This window comes from Hippichthys cyanospilos, chromosome 5 (assembly GCF_059441005.1).
Source record: "Hippichthys cyanospilos isolate Australia breed blue-spotted pipefish chromosome 5, RoL_Hcya_1.0, whole genome shotgun sequence".
Taxonomy (NCBI): domain Eukaryota; kingdom Metazoa; phylum Chordata; class Actinopteri; order Syngnathiformes; family Syngnathidae; genus Hippichthys; species Hippichthys cyanospilos.
Window position 1 is genome coordinate 19,910,839 of NC_142373.1, and position 18,993 is coordinate 19,929,831.

An 18,993-nucleotide genomic window follows, 5' to 3' on the forward strand; every position below is an offset into this window, starting at 1 on the left:
TTATTCACAATACAAACAAATAAATGTTTATACAACATGAAACATACTAACAAACGCATGTCGCATGAAGGAGAATGCAAACAACTCACAAAGAGCAAGAGAAACACTGGAGTTGTCGAGTGGTTGTAAACACGGAAACTAAGTGTGTTGTTCAGTTGACACGGTCACTGACCCATGAGACCGACCTGTCATGTGATTCAATCAGCCTATTGTAACACAGCTGGGGATTAACTGAATTTAGAACAATTACTCAAAAAAGCCTGTAGAGAGAGGCACAACAACACAAACTCCCACCAACTCCTACAGGCCATAACAGTTCATCATTTCGGGTCTGGCCCAAGCGGCCCAGTACGGTTAATCCACAGACCGGTACCGGGCCTGTACCTCTGGAATAAACAATGAGTCTGAGACATCACAACAACCATGTGTTAAATTCAGGTGTACGTCAACATCTAAGGATCAATCAATTATTGAAATTGAAACATGGATACCAAAATATGTTAATCTAAAAATGATAAAAAATATATTTTGTTTTGATGAATACATTTGACTTGACTTTTGACTCCAGAACAGCTCTAGCATTGAGTGGGTTTCAATGTTAGTGTAAAATTGAATCTGGTTAAACCAGCAATTGTTGAATAGTTTTGCCTGGTGAATCTCCTTACCAAATTCAGCTGGGATACGTGTCACTAAACAATGACTTAAAAGAGAATAAGCTTAGAAAAATAGTAGAGAAAACGAACGGATTTTGTTTGCACGTCTTGTTTTACGGAGCCTGTAAATCAACTGTCCACCTGGCCGGTTATTAAAAGAGAGTGCAATACTTTTAATGGCTGTTTGTCTTTTTTGGGGTGACTATTTCAAACGGCCCAGACTATTTCCGCCGGATAGCATCTGGCGAGCTGTTTTCGGAACACTCTACAACTCAGGCGTTTGAGTCAAAAGTAACACTAGCAGGTGGCTTTGCAATTCTCAGAGGTCAAGCTGATGGCAACGGCGAGAAGGTGCTTGAGCCACCGGTGGCCGCAGACAGGCCTTGTCACACGTGTGTCCCTGTATCCCTGGCACTTGACCCTAATCAAAAAACTGAGAGACACAGAGGAAAGCCAGCAGTAAATCAGCCTGTCACTGCTTCTCACATGTGGGGTTTGATCCTGGTGATGTACGACTTTAATATGTGCATGAAAGGATGGAGAGACTGAGAAATATGACGTGAGAGAAATGGAGAGATCTGATGGAAAACAAGAGGAAGAACATGCAGCAATTAAAATGTACAGCAATTCCTCAAACGTAAGGCTTGATTTGCGGGGAAAAAAAGAGCACCTTATATTTGGGGATTACAGTAATTCAGTTATTCAATGTGAACGATCGCAAAGTCTGCTGGTATTGAGGAACTTTAGACTTACTTTAGAACTTTAGACCACTCATGCTGTAATACACTTTGAATTGGATGCGTGGGGGACTTTAACATTAATTTAACAGTGGTAGCTGGGAAGAGGTGAAATAATGTTATGTCGTTCAATTCTTTCTCTTTGTCGTGAAATCCCTTTGATGTATAGATCAAAGGATTAATCAAAATACTGCACAAGTGTTAAATGGGAAGAAAACAACTGTGAAAAAAAATCAGGGGTGACAAAATGCTGACGTCAGAGCTACGCATCATTCAGCTCTCACTGAAAATCGATTCTCCCTGAAAGGCACACTGGTGTTAACAGCTTGGTGCCCCCACACTCAGTTTTGCCTCCATTACCATTAACGTTAGCAGAGAGAGCAATAATAGCAACGCAAAGATAGATATTCACCTTGATCTTCAACTTTGATAAACTTTCCTTCGGAATGCTCTATAAAGCTGATGTTGTAAGCGCAACATTTTGTAGACATTGGCAATGTTCATTCTGCTGATCATTTGTAATTCTCAATGTGACAGCGGCGGATGGTGCTTCTTAGATATAAGCCTTCACCGAGTGATGCAATTAGACATTATTTCCATTTTTATTTCCTACTCTCAATAAAACACATTCATGTAATGGCCACACTTCCGGCAGTTGCAAATAAAAATATACAATAGCTTTGAAATGTTTATAGTTTTAAATGCAGGTTAGTTGTTTTGATGATGTTAAGGCTTTAAGAGAAGCAGTGACATGCGGCTGAGGGAGCAGACCCGAAAGCAGGTATGCAGACAGGTGGAGTGTGCTTGAAAAAATACAAATTTAATAAGAGAAAACATAAACAAGGTCGAAGACTGCAAAAAAGTCATCCAGAATCCAAAAATCTAGAAACAATTTGCAAAAAAGAGAAAGTTCTGACACAATAATTAGACAGCAACAGTAGACAATAACCAGACAAGAACTGAAAGGCGACTGAACACTAAATACACTCACAAATAATGAGGCAACACGAAACAGCTGGACAGGAAACAACTGGAAGAGGGAGATGATTGGTCAACACACTTTGGGGGGGGGAGTTTAACAAGGACAGGTGGACACAATGACACTGACAAGAAAGTGGACAAGGATAACAGAAACACTAACATAGAAAAACATGAACAAAAACCCCAAAGCAGAAAACACCGATAACCCAGAAAAACCCAACAAATCCAAATCCGACGTTTCATGTCGATGCTTAGTACAGCACGCCGCAATTTTTATTTTTCTTGGTTAAAAATTTCCAAATGATGATGAACATATTTATACATTAAATGAAATGACTTTCTACTGATTTGGAAAGTTCAATGCACACTTTTCGCACATCCTTGGAGATCAAAACCTCTCTACCTTGATCAAACTCACCAAAGTTTTCATGCACCAAACTGTCAGATACAATAATCGCAAAATGGCACCAAGAGATTAACCAAATACAGTGGTACCTCGGTACTCGACCATAATCCGTTCTGAGGTGGTGGTCGAGCACCGATTTGTTCGAACACCGAAACCAATTTTCCCATAAGAAATAATGGAAAGTATGTGTGCACAAGTAAATGTGCACAAGCAGTACATGATAAAGATAAAGATAAATAAAGCATTATAAACCATTTTGTATAATTTACTTACGTTTTGGAGAGTGGTTGATGGCATACAGGAATAGATGTGGAGCGAACGGGAGGGAGGCTTACTCCTTGGAAGGGGAATCCCCTTCCATGATGACGCTAGCTAACTGCGACGCGAGGTCGGACACTCATACACCACGTTCATATTTTGCTATAATTTCCTTCTTCAGTTCAATAGTGGTCCTCATTGTTTTCCTCTTTGCCTTCTCCTTATCACTGTCTTTCTTTGGACCCATTATTAAGGGCTAGAGCAACACGAAAAAGTTTAAATCCGGGAAGAAATACTCGAACAAACGTCTTACTCCGCTGGCGGTCTGAGTTGAACTGGCGCTTACCCGCTGGCCGAGAAGGGCCGAGGAGCGCGTTCGGGTCGGCTCGGCTAGTCGAGAACTGAAAATCTGTTCGAGGTCCGATGCATTATCTACTTGAATTTTTTGGTCGAGCACCGATTTGGTCGAGTATAGAGGCGGTCGAGTACCGAGGTACCACTGTATGCATACCCGTCGACATGAAAATCAGGGCATAGAAGTTTTTACTGTCTCTGTGCAATCTACGAATATTAGAGGTCCTGGTTTTGATCACTAAGTTGCTGACCTGCACTTTACATTTCAAGAACAAACAGGTTTCTCCTTCTTGTACCACCAAGGATGCAGAGGAATCCGTTGTGATTATGTTTCCACTTATTTTTGTGCTACCATCATTTATTACGTTGACAGAAGGTGGTGTGAGTACGGCAGTCCTGGGACCTCTGTAAGTGTGTGAGTTGTAAGGGCAGCACTTTGTGTTACTTTGGTGATAAAATGATCGAGGAGCCAGTGTGTGCTTAGGTTCCTTCGAGATTACAGACAGTACAAAGCTAACATTCATCTTTGTGCGTGTGTGTCTGTGTGTGCGTGTGATTGAGACAGACGTTTGACAGCTTAGGGGAGCGGTGCGCCACGGGGATCATCCCTGCAGCATGCTTTACATGAGAACGTCGAACATTCTCGGAGTTAGCGTTCGTGTTTTGTCCAACAATGCCAGTAAACAGCTAAACAAGTTGTGTAACAGAGATAATTAAAATATGACATTGCGGTTGTGCGCTTTAACCCCCCTTGGAGGAGATTTCCAAAGTTAGATCCACACTGCGGCCTGGCAAAGGAGCTCAGTGGAGTGTTATGAGTTTTTAACGTTGTGTCAGGCAGCTGCACGCAGTTGGAGACTTGAAGTTCAAAACCAATTGAATGAAAGACTGCAGGGATCCATCTCGAGCCCACAAAAAGTTCTTTTGTGACTGAGCTTATAACTAACTTAATTCAGTTCAGAACTTTTATTACGTCCATCAAGGAAGTTGTAATATTTGAGGGGTTTTCAAATTTAAAAAGTGTGAGCATGGTTTTAAAGAAGCCTATAGTGATGTGACGTAAACTAACCCTAACCAAGCCTTTTGAATGACTCTTCACTCAAAGATGGGACTCAGGTCTTTTTAAGGAGCCGTTCATCTCCCCCAGTCGTGGGTTTTAGTTCTAAAGCAAGCAGAAAAAAAAAGTCTCACAGTGGGACGGCGTGGAGAAGAAGTGGGGGTCAGGAATGGAGCGGAGGGGCTACAGGAGAGGTCGATGGCTTCCTTTATAAAGTCCTTCTAGTAATGCAGCCTAACTTCATTAACTACCGTATTTTACGCATTGAGGCGCATCCGATTGTAAGGAGCACCTTCGATGGATGGCCTATCTTAAAACCGTTTTCACATAAAGGGTGCGCCGCATTATAAGACGCATTGAATAGAAGCCACAATAGTAGCTGGCATTGCGTTATGCATCCACTAGATGGAGTTGCGCCAAAGGGAATGTCAACAAAACAATCAGATAAGTCAGTCCAACTTTATTGAGAATTTTCAGGAATTTTCACGAATTTACAGAAAACTAAGGGTATGTTTGAATTTAAGCAATAGCTGTTACGGACACTTTAGGCCATTTTGCCTGCTTAGATTATTGGCCCGAAAGCGGCTGCTGTGCCCAGGAAAGGGTTTATGCCATCTAAGTGTATGTTCAGATAGAGGAAATGCAATAGATTGGATGATGAACGGCACTGGTTAACCTCCGCCTATGATGCTTTAATATCATTCACAAACTTTTCCAGGCGCTGACGCAAGTGACACCAAACACACCTGCCCTATCTTTCCCATAATATTTTTCCTGCCTCTCCCACTTCTACCCTGGTTCTGTTTTTTTTCCACCACATCACCCTGACGGTTTGAACACCAGGGAGGCTTGAGAGATACAAACAGAACAAAATTGGTGGCGATGTCAAGCACACTGTGTTCATTGTTTCTTGACATAGAGAGCGCAGGATCCTGTTTTCTCTCCTCACACATCTGCCTCGGAACATCTGGACAGAGTCAATCTTACAACACCGAGCAGAGCAACCATTTTTCTCTCCTCCTGTCCCTTTAGCAGCCATAAAAAAGAAAAAGCACAAATCATCTTTATTAACCTATTTCACCATCGAAGAGCCACAATGATAGGGGACGAAATGCTTCATCCATTATGATTGGATTGTAGGACATGGTAGTAGGATTCTTGGGATTAGGGAGAGGTGCTCAAAAAAAAAAGTGAAACAATAAACACTAATGATGTTCGACCTGGGTAAAGCCTTAACTCACAATTTCTTTTCTCTCTCATTAAAAAAAAGGTGTTTAATGATGACCTTACCAGCCTGACCGAAGCATAAAATAGTTCCCTCCTAGATCTTCACTTAGTGGCATTTTTGCAATACTTTTTGCAACCATAAGTGTTTAGTGATGGTAGACACAACAATTAATGTATTAAGTGTTGTGGCTCAGCACCTCTCCAAATAAATGTTTGACTCTGACACTGCGATTAAACATAGATTCCAGAATGAATTATGTGATTCTGTTATTTCAATCACATACCGTAACTTTAATACAGTACTTAGTTAAGACTTCCAATGTTGGGTATTTCCTTGTAATGATTTTTAAAATTCCACTTTAGTTAGTAAAATTGAATGAATATTTAGGTAATTGTAAAAATAATTTCCAAAATGTATGCATCAAACCTCTATTCAAACCTTTGTTTCCTGAATCGATAACTCGTAATGCCCAAAGAGCCTCTCAAACACTAATCTGAGATGTACTGTAGTTAGTGACCACCAACAAAATCATTTAACTGTATTAATGTAGCGTTAATTAATGTGGAATCTGATACCATTCGATCGTAGTCTTTATAGCTCTATAATTCGCGGACTGAAATGTGCACACTTGTACAGGATCAGGTTCAGGTGTGGGCACTAGCTCCACTAATATCCTCAAACGTTTTGGTTTTCTAATTATTCATATTATCAATGTCACTGGTACAGTGAATATTCATAGGACAGACAGGAACAGACGGAATGTGATTTAGATGGCTTCATTAGCTTTGTGTATCAAAACAAATGTTCAAAATAAAACACAGAACCAGGTCTATCGTCATTACTTTTTTGGAAAATATTTTGAGAATATTTATTATAAAAATATAAATGTTTCCACTACAAATCCTTTTACATTAGTTGACAAGGCCATCTACGTTTGAACACGTAAACTCTCACACAAACACACGGGTCAGTTTCGAGACAGAAAAAAAAGGGTTCTGGATATGGGGTGCATAACAGTATTGCTCTCTCAGATGTCCCAGGTTGATAAAATAGGTCAAGAAAACAAAACACAGATAACACTGACACATAATTTACTGTAAGCTTAAAAAAAAAGAAGAAAACAACAACAAAATAAAGCACTGTGCAGTGTAATGTTAAATAAATAATTATGTAATCACAATTGCGTTTTTATTTGTAGAAAATAAAATCAGGCTGACAAATATACTTCGAAACAAGATAAAGTATAATACAGATGCTTTTTGTCTGTTTTTTTTAATTAAAACTTCTTGCACAATTTGTAATCTTTTTATACATAGAAAAATTTGTACAAAGGAGGATGGCATGTACATATTGCAGGATCTGTCGGGCTAGTTGCTATATTGTTATGACGGTTTACATTATGTACATGCTAATCAGATCACATAGCAGCAACAGCAGCATCCACAGGTAGAACACTGGCTATACCGATACCATGAACCGAGCTGGGTTTTCCCAAAAACACCAATGTCTTCTCCGTTCATTGGGTAAATTTAATCTCCAGCCAAGCCAATACAATTTCCACGTAAAGGAAAGTGCTCATACATTGTGTAATAAGTGCATTTGGAGTGCACCCTTCTAGCTGAATGTTTCCCATCTATAAGTACAGAGGAGTACCGGTTCAATGACCAGAATCCATGCAGATCTACCTCTATACTGTGGACCATCCAGATGTAAAGGTGCATTCAGGGAATCCCTTTCTGGACATACTATGTATTTGGATCTCATATTAGCAGGTTTAAAGAAAACGTCACACATGGTATGCGGTAGTGGTGCTAAATCCTATTCAGTAAAAAGAAAAGTGTTCGGATGGTGATCCCAACATGATCCACCCCAAAAACGAGGCACTCAACGTTTTGCATGATCCCCATTCGAAAAATTAGAAAAGCTGTATTCCCTTGGCTTCTTATATGTTCTCAGACTATGAATAAGAGACTATTTTACTCACATCCACCAACATTTTATTGAAGAAAATATAAAACGTATATTATCCTAGGTTCAGTGAATTGGAATCTTGAGACTGAATCTTGGTTTATGCTTGCGCCGTGCAGCTCCGTGTGTTAAAATGACGTCATTTCGGCAACCACGCCCCTCCGCACGGGCCAGATTTTCCCCACCGCGTACCTTCTGAAAACATGGCTGATGAACTCTTGCTTATGGAAGTCTGCTGGGACAAACACCTATATGAGTCAGCTGAAAAGGACTATCGTGACCTAAATACCGTAAACAACTCCTGGAGAGCATGTGCACAGGGAAGAGATGAGGAGCCTGTTTAAAAAAAAACTTGGACGAATTGAAATTTCATATTTATCTACTACGATTCTCTACCTCTGTTATAGTCTTTTTGGCATGGTGCCGACGTCATTTACTGCCATCTATAGTAAGGGAGAATATCGGCTGACTGCGGCGGAAGGCCGCACCGAGTATAAAGTGCGGAACGTTCACGCATCAAGCATAAACCAATAGTAAGGACAACAGACTATACTACTTATTTCAGAGTCTTTGTTATGATACTGTGTTGGATTGAACAATAGACCACAGTTTGTGTATTACTGGGTCACTGCTGCTCTAATGAAGTCCTTAAGTGATGCAAACTGAAAGAAACAAACCAAGAAAGCATTATCTAAATGCAAAGCCTTGTCAATTGTTCTTCATGATGCTGAATTCTCTTCTAATGTATTTTTTGGACTATAAGGCACACATATGATATTTTTTTTTTTTCAAAATATTGCACCTTATTTTTGAATTTCTAAATGATGTGGATCAAAGTATGACCTATTTACTTTTTTTTTCTTCTTCCCTCAATGTGCAGAATAAATCATTGCACCTTAACACGGTGTATAATATACGTATATGGGCCTTTTCCAAAAATAGACCTGTTCCTTCAGACAGTGTGCCTGATAGTCCAAAAAAATACAATACTTTTCGTGAAATCTAATTATACAAGTTTCAATTATCTAAGAAAAGTGGCAACACCCTAATACCTGACTTTTCATTAGATCATAATGAGGCCCAACTGGACTTGAAGTTGCACCCAATTGATAAATTGCTTTACCCAAATACATCTTAAAATATGTTTTCAGTGTATGCCCAGCTTTATGGACTAAAAACTGTGAGATGCTGAATGATTTTTTTCTTTCCCGGGAAAATAAGCTCAAGTAGCATTCCACTTGGAGTTCAAAACATCCGAAGAAGAGGTGTGGAAAAACACAGCTTCATCTTTTACGTCTCATTTCCGACTTAACAATTTCTCACTCTCATCCCTCTTACTGTGCACTCTCAATCCCCCGCTTCGATTCGCTCCGTTCACTTCATCTGTTTCCGCTTGTTAGAGAAAATATAGATCAAGTAATGTGTGCATCCTGGAGATTTCACACAAAGGTCGCCGGGTTGCGGGAACAGCACTATAACGTTACAATATCTGCTAGTATCGCATTGAACTTACATTTTTCATATCAAGAGTGTAAAGTGTGTTATTGCTCCTGTACCTTCAAAGCTTTCTGTTCAATCCACGTGAGTGTATCATGGTCATGGCTTTTCAAAGGCGCGAGCTCATATCAGATTATTATTGCTTTTATGTGACATGTGTCCAGACTGCTAACGATTAGAAGAGATTGAGATCATGTGTAGGCAGTTAGAAAAGAATCCAGGAAGGGTCCGCACTGGATCAGCTGCTGCTGCTGTTTTCCGAAGGAGTGTCACTCAGGGCTGTTCAGCCTCGCCCTCGTCGTGCTCCGCACAGGTCGCTGACCGGGCGGGTGGGGGGGGGGCCCCAAGCGCCCCGGGCTGGCAGTGTATGAAGGGAAACGCGGTGCGCCTTTGACTGGTAGCGAGGGCTGCAGCTTTGGCCTTCGGTCCAGCCAACTGGTTTCGTCCCTGACCAGGTCTGTTTGGCTGCGTTAGTTCTCATAAGGCATCTCAACTCGAGCGTAGAACAACGGTGGCTTCGATAGCCAACCGCTGAAGCGGTTTGCTATTCTGGGCTCTTCCCTTTAAGTGTCTATCGAAAGCCCATATTTCTTTAATTCCCTATCAGTCATCTTCCGTCGCCACTATGTATACACAGCGTGTATTACCAAGCAATCAGATCCAATCATCTGCCATGGTGATTCTCCTCATCTTTTAAACAGGTACCGGACCGTTCTTGGTGTGAGATTCGAGGGCTTTGAGGCTGCTCACGATCTTCTTCTGCGGTCCTGCAATTGTCACTCCAACCTTTTTCAAATCCCTAGGGAGAAGCAAATGCGAGAGAAAGAAAAGAAACGGGCAAAAGAAGGATGGAGAGGGAGGTCATTTACCAGACACGGTGACAGAGCGGGACATGACAGAGGGAAAGATTGGGGGAAAAAGAGATAGAAAGTGTGCATTAGTGATGAAGGATGTGACATCCTCGTGACATTTAATGACATGCTCCCAGCACGGCTCCCTTCACTTTCCCATGCAGCTGCCATTCACACCGGACTGCATTTCCCAGAAGGCCAGTGAGCTGCCACCGCTCTGAATGAGGATATGCCTCTACTCTCCGTCGCTAATAATCAACAAGATAGGCCTGTGGCCATACACTGACAGTTGCAGTTATGACCTGTCAGTGGAAGAAACAATCACATGCAATGCTCTGCTTTCCGGCACTGAAATGAATCGATCGAACGGGCGGGAAGGGATATGGGGAAAGGAGCACAACTGGGACATGATATACAATCAAACATGCAATTAAACAAAGATTATTCGTTTAGGAAGAAATATTGCTCATTAAGAGCTACCGCTTCACATCAACCTTGGGTATGGCTCCGCAACTCAAATGCAATCAATCTGGTGAGTACATTTAAATACAATATTAGTAGAAGCAGATAAGTCGCAGTCCAAGTGATGGCATTGCAAGAACCCATTTTTCGTTTTTTTGTTCTTTGAAGAGCAATGAGAAGTAGTTCATTACGGAAGCAGGACATTGGTTTTGCAAAGCAGCAGGCTAAGGAAGACATTGTTTCGTTGCGTGCTTTAACACAAGGGGACAGGTTACACTGTACATGTAATGGGATTCATGAGCTTTGCGGTAAGAAACAAACTATACAAATAAAGGAGTTGCAGGAACAAGCAGCATTAGTTTGCAAAAAGGAGATGATAGCTTGGTTTCCATCCACAATTTCAAAATTCCATTTTTACAATTAAAATATTGACATTTATTGGTGTTCATCGTCAAATGCTCTCCGACATTTTTACTTGGAAAGCGTACTTAGAAATATTCAAATTGCTCGTCAAATAAAAACATGCATGTCCAATGGTTTACTCAGTGATGCATCAATAAAAACAACTGGGTCAAAAATAAGCAGATTTGGGTTAAGAAAAAAAACAAACAAAAAACACCACTCTACCTCGATTTGACCCATTTCAGGGGTTCTTCTGTCTAGAATGTCCCAATTTTTAGGTTTGTAGAAGAAAATGTGAGTAAAGTTGACACAAGTAGAGGCTCGGTCTATAGTTGACCCAAATTGGTTTATTTTTGACATGATCGTTTTAAGAGTAACTATCAAACCGATGTTGCCTCTGGTCTGTGTCAGTCATTACATTACAAAGGAATCCTGTGTGATTTCTTTTTTTTCAGGTGGAACAACACCTGTTTCCATTCCTCACACAATTTATTTTTTGGACATACATTAAATGGCAAATATAGCCACACATTGTGAAGTATGCGCATCAATCAAACAATTCTACAAATTTGGACCTAACAAGTGGACATACATGTTTTTTTTTTTTTTTTTTTTTTATGGAAGCCTATGCATGTATTATGTATCGTTGGATGGAAACATAGCTATGCAGTTAACATTAAAGCTATCCCCTTAAAACCAAGACGTAAAGGCCGATCAGATCACATTCTGCTCCAGAAGAGGGCCTTGGCTGCGTCGCACCACCCACCATCCAGAGTCCGAGGAATCGAAAGGAGAGGAACTGCGTGTTAGAGAGTGGTGATCCCCATGGACGGCTCCCATTCTGGGCAAGTTGCTGGTGTGACGTGGACCTCTGTCAGAATCACTCTACTGAGACACAGCCATGCCCGGCAATGTTAACAAATGGAATCCCGTCACGATTTGTCATGTCCTGCATGGTATTTTTTCATACTGTTTTTGTTTTGACGAATAATAAAACACATTTGCCATATGTCACATGTACATCCAAAACAAAAAGGTGTAACATTGATTTGAATTATTGCAGTTTGACAAAGAACATATTCAGAATATTGAAAAATGGCAAACCCTCCCAATAAAGCTCATCTGTTGCCCTGTGAGGTCACACGTGTGTTGTCATATGTTTCTTTAAATTCGAAGCCTTTTGAATGATCTCACAAGCCACGTGTTACCTTTTACCCCGACTTCATCTTAATTAACCAGGTCTGTTTGTTATTTTCTCATCAGAACAGCCGAAAGGAATGAGCTCAAAAACAGGCAGTGTTGCCAAAACAATACGATGATTTTCTATATGTATAAACTTGGGGGCTTGGATTACACCACAGCAAGAGATAGGCATCTCCCAAAAAAAAAAAAAAAAACTGTCAAATATTTTTTTCCACAGCGTTTGTGCATACATTCCCATGACCCCTGTGTAATACCTCTGCAGGGTATTTGTATTTACAATAATTAAATGTGACAACAGCACGGCAAATACTCTATGGACTGCTACCAATTAACCTGATTGCACCTTTCAGATATGAAAGCAAAGCTCTGCATAAGCGATCCAGTTTTTATGTAAAGGGGAGAAATGACCATCCCTGGGCAGAACAAATTTCAGGAGATGATCTAAAGTGGATGCTGAGCTACGATCATTTCCGACGTCCTTGGAGGGTTTGAGGACTTTTCCAGATTTGCAAAAGAGCACAAAGCATGTGTGCGCGAAACCTTCAGATAAGACCATGTCCACATGTTCATTTTTTTTCTTTTTAACCACTCCATTGTCCAAAAAGATGTCTGTCAACATGCATGGAATTGAAAAAGTGAGAAACGTGATACATTCTCAGGCCGTCAACAATTTCCAGTGCAGTAACGTGAATTCAAACAGTGGTAAAAACATAAACAAAGGCCCAAAAGAATGAAACAATTTTTCCAAAATATCGATTTTGACATGGATATGGGTCCAGGCCATTCAATTCCTGCTAGACAAAAAAAAAAAAAAAAGATAAACACACATTGATCGAGGTGTGCTTTTGGCCAAGACCCCATATAAAATGTCTGCACGATGTCTCTGTGCAGCAAATTTCCTAGTCGGAACCCAGTTGTACTTTCTCTGTAAAGTTAACACTTTACAAACTCTAAACTCTTCTGAAATGAGCATGCATTTCATTCCCAAAAATCAAACAAACAAAATGGAACCCCCAATCCCCCAAACTGGACTTAAATTACATCAACAGATGAGTCAGCACATTGGAGCCAAGTACGATTACTGTTTGTCTGAGGTCAGAACGCCGCCAACACTTGTGCTGACTATCAAGGACTAGATTAAGTCTGTACCAATCAATAGAGTAATCTATATAGAGCAATGCGTAGTCCCAAGTCAAGGCTGCTAGTCTTGTAGTGGCAGCAGTGTTGGCCTTGGTTGCTATTGCCTCATCTTTCAGAGGATTAATACTGAAATGATCCAATTTAGAATCGAGCCACAGGGGAAAAAAAGTGTAGGGCAATGGGATTTCTTTCGCGCAAGATTAGTCTTGTGTGCTGTGTTTTGTCATCTGCGAGTCGCGGAGTAAGCGGTTTTGCAGGTTGTTGACTGGAGATAACTTTTCTTTGATAAAACAGACCTATTGATAGAAAAGGGATGATAAATGCCACGGTGATACATGTACAGAATATAATCATATTGTGTGCAAAAGCTATCAGATAATAAATGTGTGGCTTGCCTTGACCAAACTGTGCATTTTTTATGGACTTGTTGGCAATTGAGACAATACTTGGCCAAAGGCATCATGAATTCAGTACTGTACTTCCCCAAATATGACACACTTTCTACCCCATCAGCCACATAAGCCGAGTTTTGACACACAGTTGTGCATTTTAATATCTGCTGTATTCTTACAATAATTACCATAATGGGACTCACTGATTCGTTTTGGATGGGAAATTACATACATTTCACTTTGAACATTTCGTTTTGAAAGGGAAATGACGTACGTTTCACTCACAGGGTTCTTTTGAACGGGAAATGGCGTACGTTTCACTGACAGGTTCGCTTTGAACGGGAAATGAGGTTGTACGTGTCCCTCCCAGACTTGTTTTAAAGGGAAAATAACTTATGGTTCACTCAGTTTTGTTTTGAACGGAAAATGACATACGTTTCAATCACTGATTTGCCTTGAAGTGGAAATGACATAAGTTCACTCTTAGACTCTTTGTGAAGACCAATGGGATGGTATTTACATTTATTAAAGTCCCTTCCCTGCCTGACGCTCACTGCTGATTGGTCAAAAATTACCAATCATTTGACGTGTTGGCTCACATTCACTCAAAAGCTTTGTTCTTTTGAACGATTTACTCACTCCCGGCGCACCTGATTATCGGGTGTTTTTTGAGAACAATTCAGGATTTTATAGTCAGAAAAATATGATACCTTTTGGACTGTTGTATGATGTATTGATTTGCATTTTTGTCATAATCCACACTATAGAGAATGTGGCATTCTTTCATATCAACCCGACAACCATGTCTGCATTTTATCTTGCAAAGGCCTCCCTCGCTGCTCTTTTCAAGTGTCAAATTTACCCTCTCATTCCATCCATGAATAGTTTCTCTTTTTTCCAATACCCCCGGTGTAGCTCACAATTCCCCAAGACTGTATCTCCCTCAATCTCCAGCTCTGTTTCTCTCTTTATCACTTCTTTTCACACCCTCACCTTCCTACCTTTAAATTCATACTAGAGACATCGAGAGCATGGCGAAACGCCTGTCACCATGCGTTACCATGAACCCTTTAGTAACGGCTCCATAGCTTTTTTTTTTAATCGTTTGATGAACAAGAGAGACGAATTGTGAGTTCTTTATCAAAGGGCTTTTATAAATTCCCAGTAACGCTTGCCTCGCAATTTGGGACCTTGTAAAGGCTGTTGACATGAATAGGCAAAGTAGCCTAGTGTGTTTGTGTCTTACTCTGTGGAAGTCTTGGCCAGGGTATCACAGGAGCTGTAGCTGACCCCAGAGAAGGCCTCATTGCAGGGTAAGGTCCTCATTCCATCCATCCAGTCTCCCATCGTACCAACTGAGGGAACCTCTGAGCTACTTCGATCCAACAACAAGTTGGCCGGCCTATGAGAGGAGAGTGGAAGCAAAAAAAAAACAAAAAAAAAACAGATGGGAAAATGTACTTGGGGGAACTTTATATGCAAAAATAAATAAGTACACAGATGTGCTATATTTTATTCCAGGTTTATCACATGCATCTTTGACAAAGTTCAGAGAAAAGGACAGAGACTTTATGAGTAGACATGCAGAAAAGGCCAACTTTTTCCATTTTCACCCACCATCACTGATAAAATTGGCAGACATCCATACACATATTGCAGCTCTTACGCATGAAAATGATCATAAATAAAATGGCACTAAGTAGGGCGCAGACCCCCGGTAAAGTGCAAATCCTTTCTTAGGTCAGCATCAAATTTTCCATGGTCATAAATGCCAATATCATAGAAATGCCTTTTTTTGGCAAGACAATATTTACTGGAGAATATTGGTCTGGTTTTGAATTATGCGGTTATAAGTCGACCCCCCTAATATGGGAGTTGAAAATGAGGGAAAAAAACTCGACATGTACTCTTAGAAATAAAGTAACTAAAAAATAGCCTCACTCTGATCATTATCTACCAATCAGTGAAAAGCACGTTTCTTGGGTGGAAACCGTGTTTACTGACTAAACCACACACGAGTATGATGATCCTCAAAGTCAAAGAGCCGCTTAGGGATTTTGTCATTCCAAACTTTTTGTTAGCTTTACTCATAAGCTTTCAAAGTGCTTTAGAGTGGCACTTTTCATGCTCAGATATATTTTTACACAAAACTTGTCATTCGATACTTGCCTCTCATCTTCCAATTCTAAGCAGTACTTGTATTTAGAATGAAAGAACAGTAAGAAAAGCTAAAGTTGTCTTAAGAGCTTTGCCTTATATTAGGAAACCCTGTAAAATTCAATTTGCACATTATATATATATATATATATATATATATATATATATATATATATATATATATATATATATATATATAATATATTAAAATGCATTATGTCAATGAAGGTATAGCCATATAAGCATGTGCGTGTGTGTACTGTACAGTTACACACAAAAAGCAAGGTAAATTTGAGGACAGGGAAAATGACATCTTAATCGGAGAAAGGAAAAGAGGGAAAGTGTTTAAGGCAGTGAGTGGGTGGCATATTGACAGAATCTTTTCCTGCCAGATCAGAGGCATGTCAAAATAGCGAATGGCCCACAGGGGCAAACAAGGAAGGCTGATTTTTGAAAAAGAGGAAATGTACTAGGGCTACATAGAAAAATATTTTCTCCTTTTTAAACCAGATTTGATTCAAAACTTTCAAAAATGACAATTGATTAAAACTTCTGCACCGACATGTTTTTTTTTAAAGTCGTATTGATCATCTCTGCGTATTTGTTCCTGTCTGATCTCTTTTTCCCTTTATCATCTGCCTTCTCCTTGACTTTCCTCTGAGATGTAAACTGCAAACGACCTTGTTTTCCTCGCCTTATCATTCTCTTTGTTTGCTCTGTGGTTGCATTTTCAGCAGCATCTCCCAGAAAACCCTAGACAGGATCAGTTGTGAAGAAACAAGGAGATCTTAGCAAAACGGCAAAGGGAATTTTGAAGCCCTTTGCAGACCTTAACACCGTCAGAGTAAAGAAAAGACAAGACACAAGCAAAAGTACGCTTGTCAAACAATGAACATGCTGCTCCCGTTATTTTTCATTCCTCACCCTTCCATGCCATTTGTCATTATTTTGACCTCCAAATAACCACAGCTGTGTAACTCTTGTTTGTAGCGATCTTAAGGGAGCAGAACTTGTGCAGACACACGAGAGCAGGACAGCAGGAAAGCAATTCATCTCTCGTTACAATTCCCGCGGAATCCCTCCGAGAGGAGAGGCTGATACAAAGGGCCAACGTTGGCCCTTGAAATTGAATTTGTGATCTGCCTCTGTTGGATATGATGGATGCGGTGTAGCGTTAATCAGTACCACTCAAGTAGGCTGAGGCAAGCTATTAACCTGAAATACCTCAGGTGTGACGTTTTGAATTTATTTCACCCGTGCATGCAAGATTGTTACTCTAAATAGGTGATGGATATTACGTGCCGTAATTGGAATGGATGTGAATTATATTCTTACTTAAAACATATTGATTTGTTGAACGACGGACCTTTGAATTTAATGTTATTTCATGCAAAGCGCAATGGTTGTGTAGACGGGACGTCAGCGGTTTTAACTCATTTAAGGTACGTTGTCAAAATCTCAATGTAACAAAAGGAGTGTCTGCATTGACACGTGATCATTTTATTTTTACAAAATTGAAGGTTTTATTCCCACAAAGTCAATGTCATAAATGTTTTTGTTTTAAGCCCCACAAATATTTTCTACATTGAAACAATGGAAACCCCTCCATCCATCTATTTTCTAGAGCCGCTTATCCTCACAAGGGTGGCGGGCTTGCCGGTGCATATCCCAGCTGGCTTCGTAGGCTGGGGACACCCTGAACCTGTTGCCAGCCAATTGCAGCGCTTACAGAGACGCACAACCATTCACGCACCCGCCTAAAGACAATTTATTATGTCCAATACACCTGGCATGCATGTGTTGGGAGTGTGAGACACCACACGGGCCAGGGGAGAACATGCAAACTCCACACAGGATCGCCGGAGCGAGGCGGATTTGAACTCGGTCCCTGAACCGTTGTGCGGACGTGCTAACCATTTCCCCAGCGAGCCGCCTCACAATAAAAACGATGATACAAAGTTGAATTTGATTTTCCATTCCCAATTTGGCAAGTCATGTAAAATTCCAAATACACGTGTTTCAGCACAGAGTCTTGAAAGCAAACACTGACTGACAAAGTAGTTTGCTCTGCAAACGATCATAATTTGTGGAGCAAATGCCTGCATAATTCAGCGAGGCCATTGTGGAATTCCTGCTTTGGCACCACTGTACAGACGCCATGATAGACGGTGCCCTCCAGCCCTGTTTGGACTGTTGTTGGCCTATAATTAGTCTCTGACAGCCAACCTTGACCCGCTGACCCCAGAAGCTCTCCATGCAGAGACAGTAAACTCTGACTGGGTCCCACCCCTGAACCCTCCAGATGCTACGCTCTGGTCCCAGCCTCTTGTCTGGGTGCGGGGAAGAGGGGGTGCTCCATTAGCCAGCTAGGACAGCTCTGTGACAAACGAGGTGTGCAGAGTTGAGTGCAGCTGCTCCCACTGCGCAACTGCCGCCACGCACACACCACACACACACACAAGCACACATACACGCAAACTTCCCATAAATCAGCACGCTAGACTGTGTCGGCCAGCCGGTGCTCACCCAGTGTTAAAAGCCAATCAGGAAAATTACATGCAAACTCCAAGGGACCTATTTTCACTTTCTTAAGAAATCATTAGTCAATGTTATGAGCTTTGACGTCTCCATAATACCACATGCGGCTGTTGCATACCGTTTTGCCCGTCTCGTTTCATGCCTAAACTGACAATTTTACAAGTACTGCACACTGCCATCATGGCTTCCAGGACAGAATGGAGGACCCACAAAATAACTCATGAAAAATCCAGCTACAAAATTTTTGGTGGCTAGAAATATAGTACGGTATATTATTGTGCAAAAAGCTGAATAAAATGTGATGACCCCTTTTAAAAGTTACTTTACCATCTAATCCTTCCACCGCCCTCCATTTTTCAGACTGCAAGGTGCTTTTAAAATCCTTCACTCAAAAATCAACAGTGCACCTTATGTGTATGAATGTTGCCTTTTCCAATTTCTTACTATGTTCCGAAAAACAAGGTAAGTCATTTTATAGTAATCTTTTCTGTCTAGAAATGAGGACCATATTACCCGCACTATAAGGCTCACCTAAAAGCCTTCAAATTTTTCAAACGCTAACAGTGCATCTTATAAACTGGTACACCTTATATAGTACATAAACGGCACATTTTCATTTTTGGGGATGAAAAAAATTAAATAACAATCACAATGTAAATTTTTCAACTTTTACCTTTGCCTTTCAGTTCTAAATGTATTTTTTTTCATT

General features: G+C 40.6%; 1 protein-coding gene across 5 annotated transcripts in view; it reads right to left on the minus strand.

Moving 5' to 3' along the window:
- Nucleotides 1–6,504: 6,504 nt before the first annotated feature.
- epha3 (eph receptor A3) overlaps nt 6,505–18,993 on the minus strand; it is a 98,681-nt gene continuing 86,192 nt past the window's right edge. For 3 of the 5 annotated variants that reach the window (XM_088414377.1, XM_088414378.1, XM_088414375.1), the window contains exons 16-17: nt 14,836–14,991; nt 6,505–9,938 (exon numbers count right to left, since the gene is read on the minus strand). In XM_088414377.1, the coding sequence (XP_088270503.1) occupies nt 9,833–9,938; nt 14,836–14,991 (262 nt within the window). In that variant the 3' untranslated portion in view covers nt 6,505–9,832. Of the gene's footprint in view, nt 9,939–11,620; nt 11,743–14,835; nt 14,992–18,993 lie in introns of all 5 variants that reach the window. The other 2 variants (XM_088414380.1, XM_088414379.1) reach the window with 2 other exon arrangements.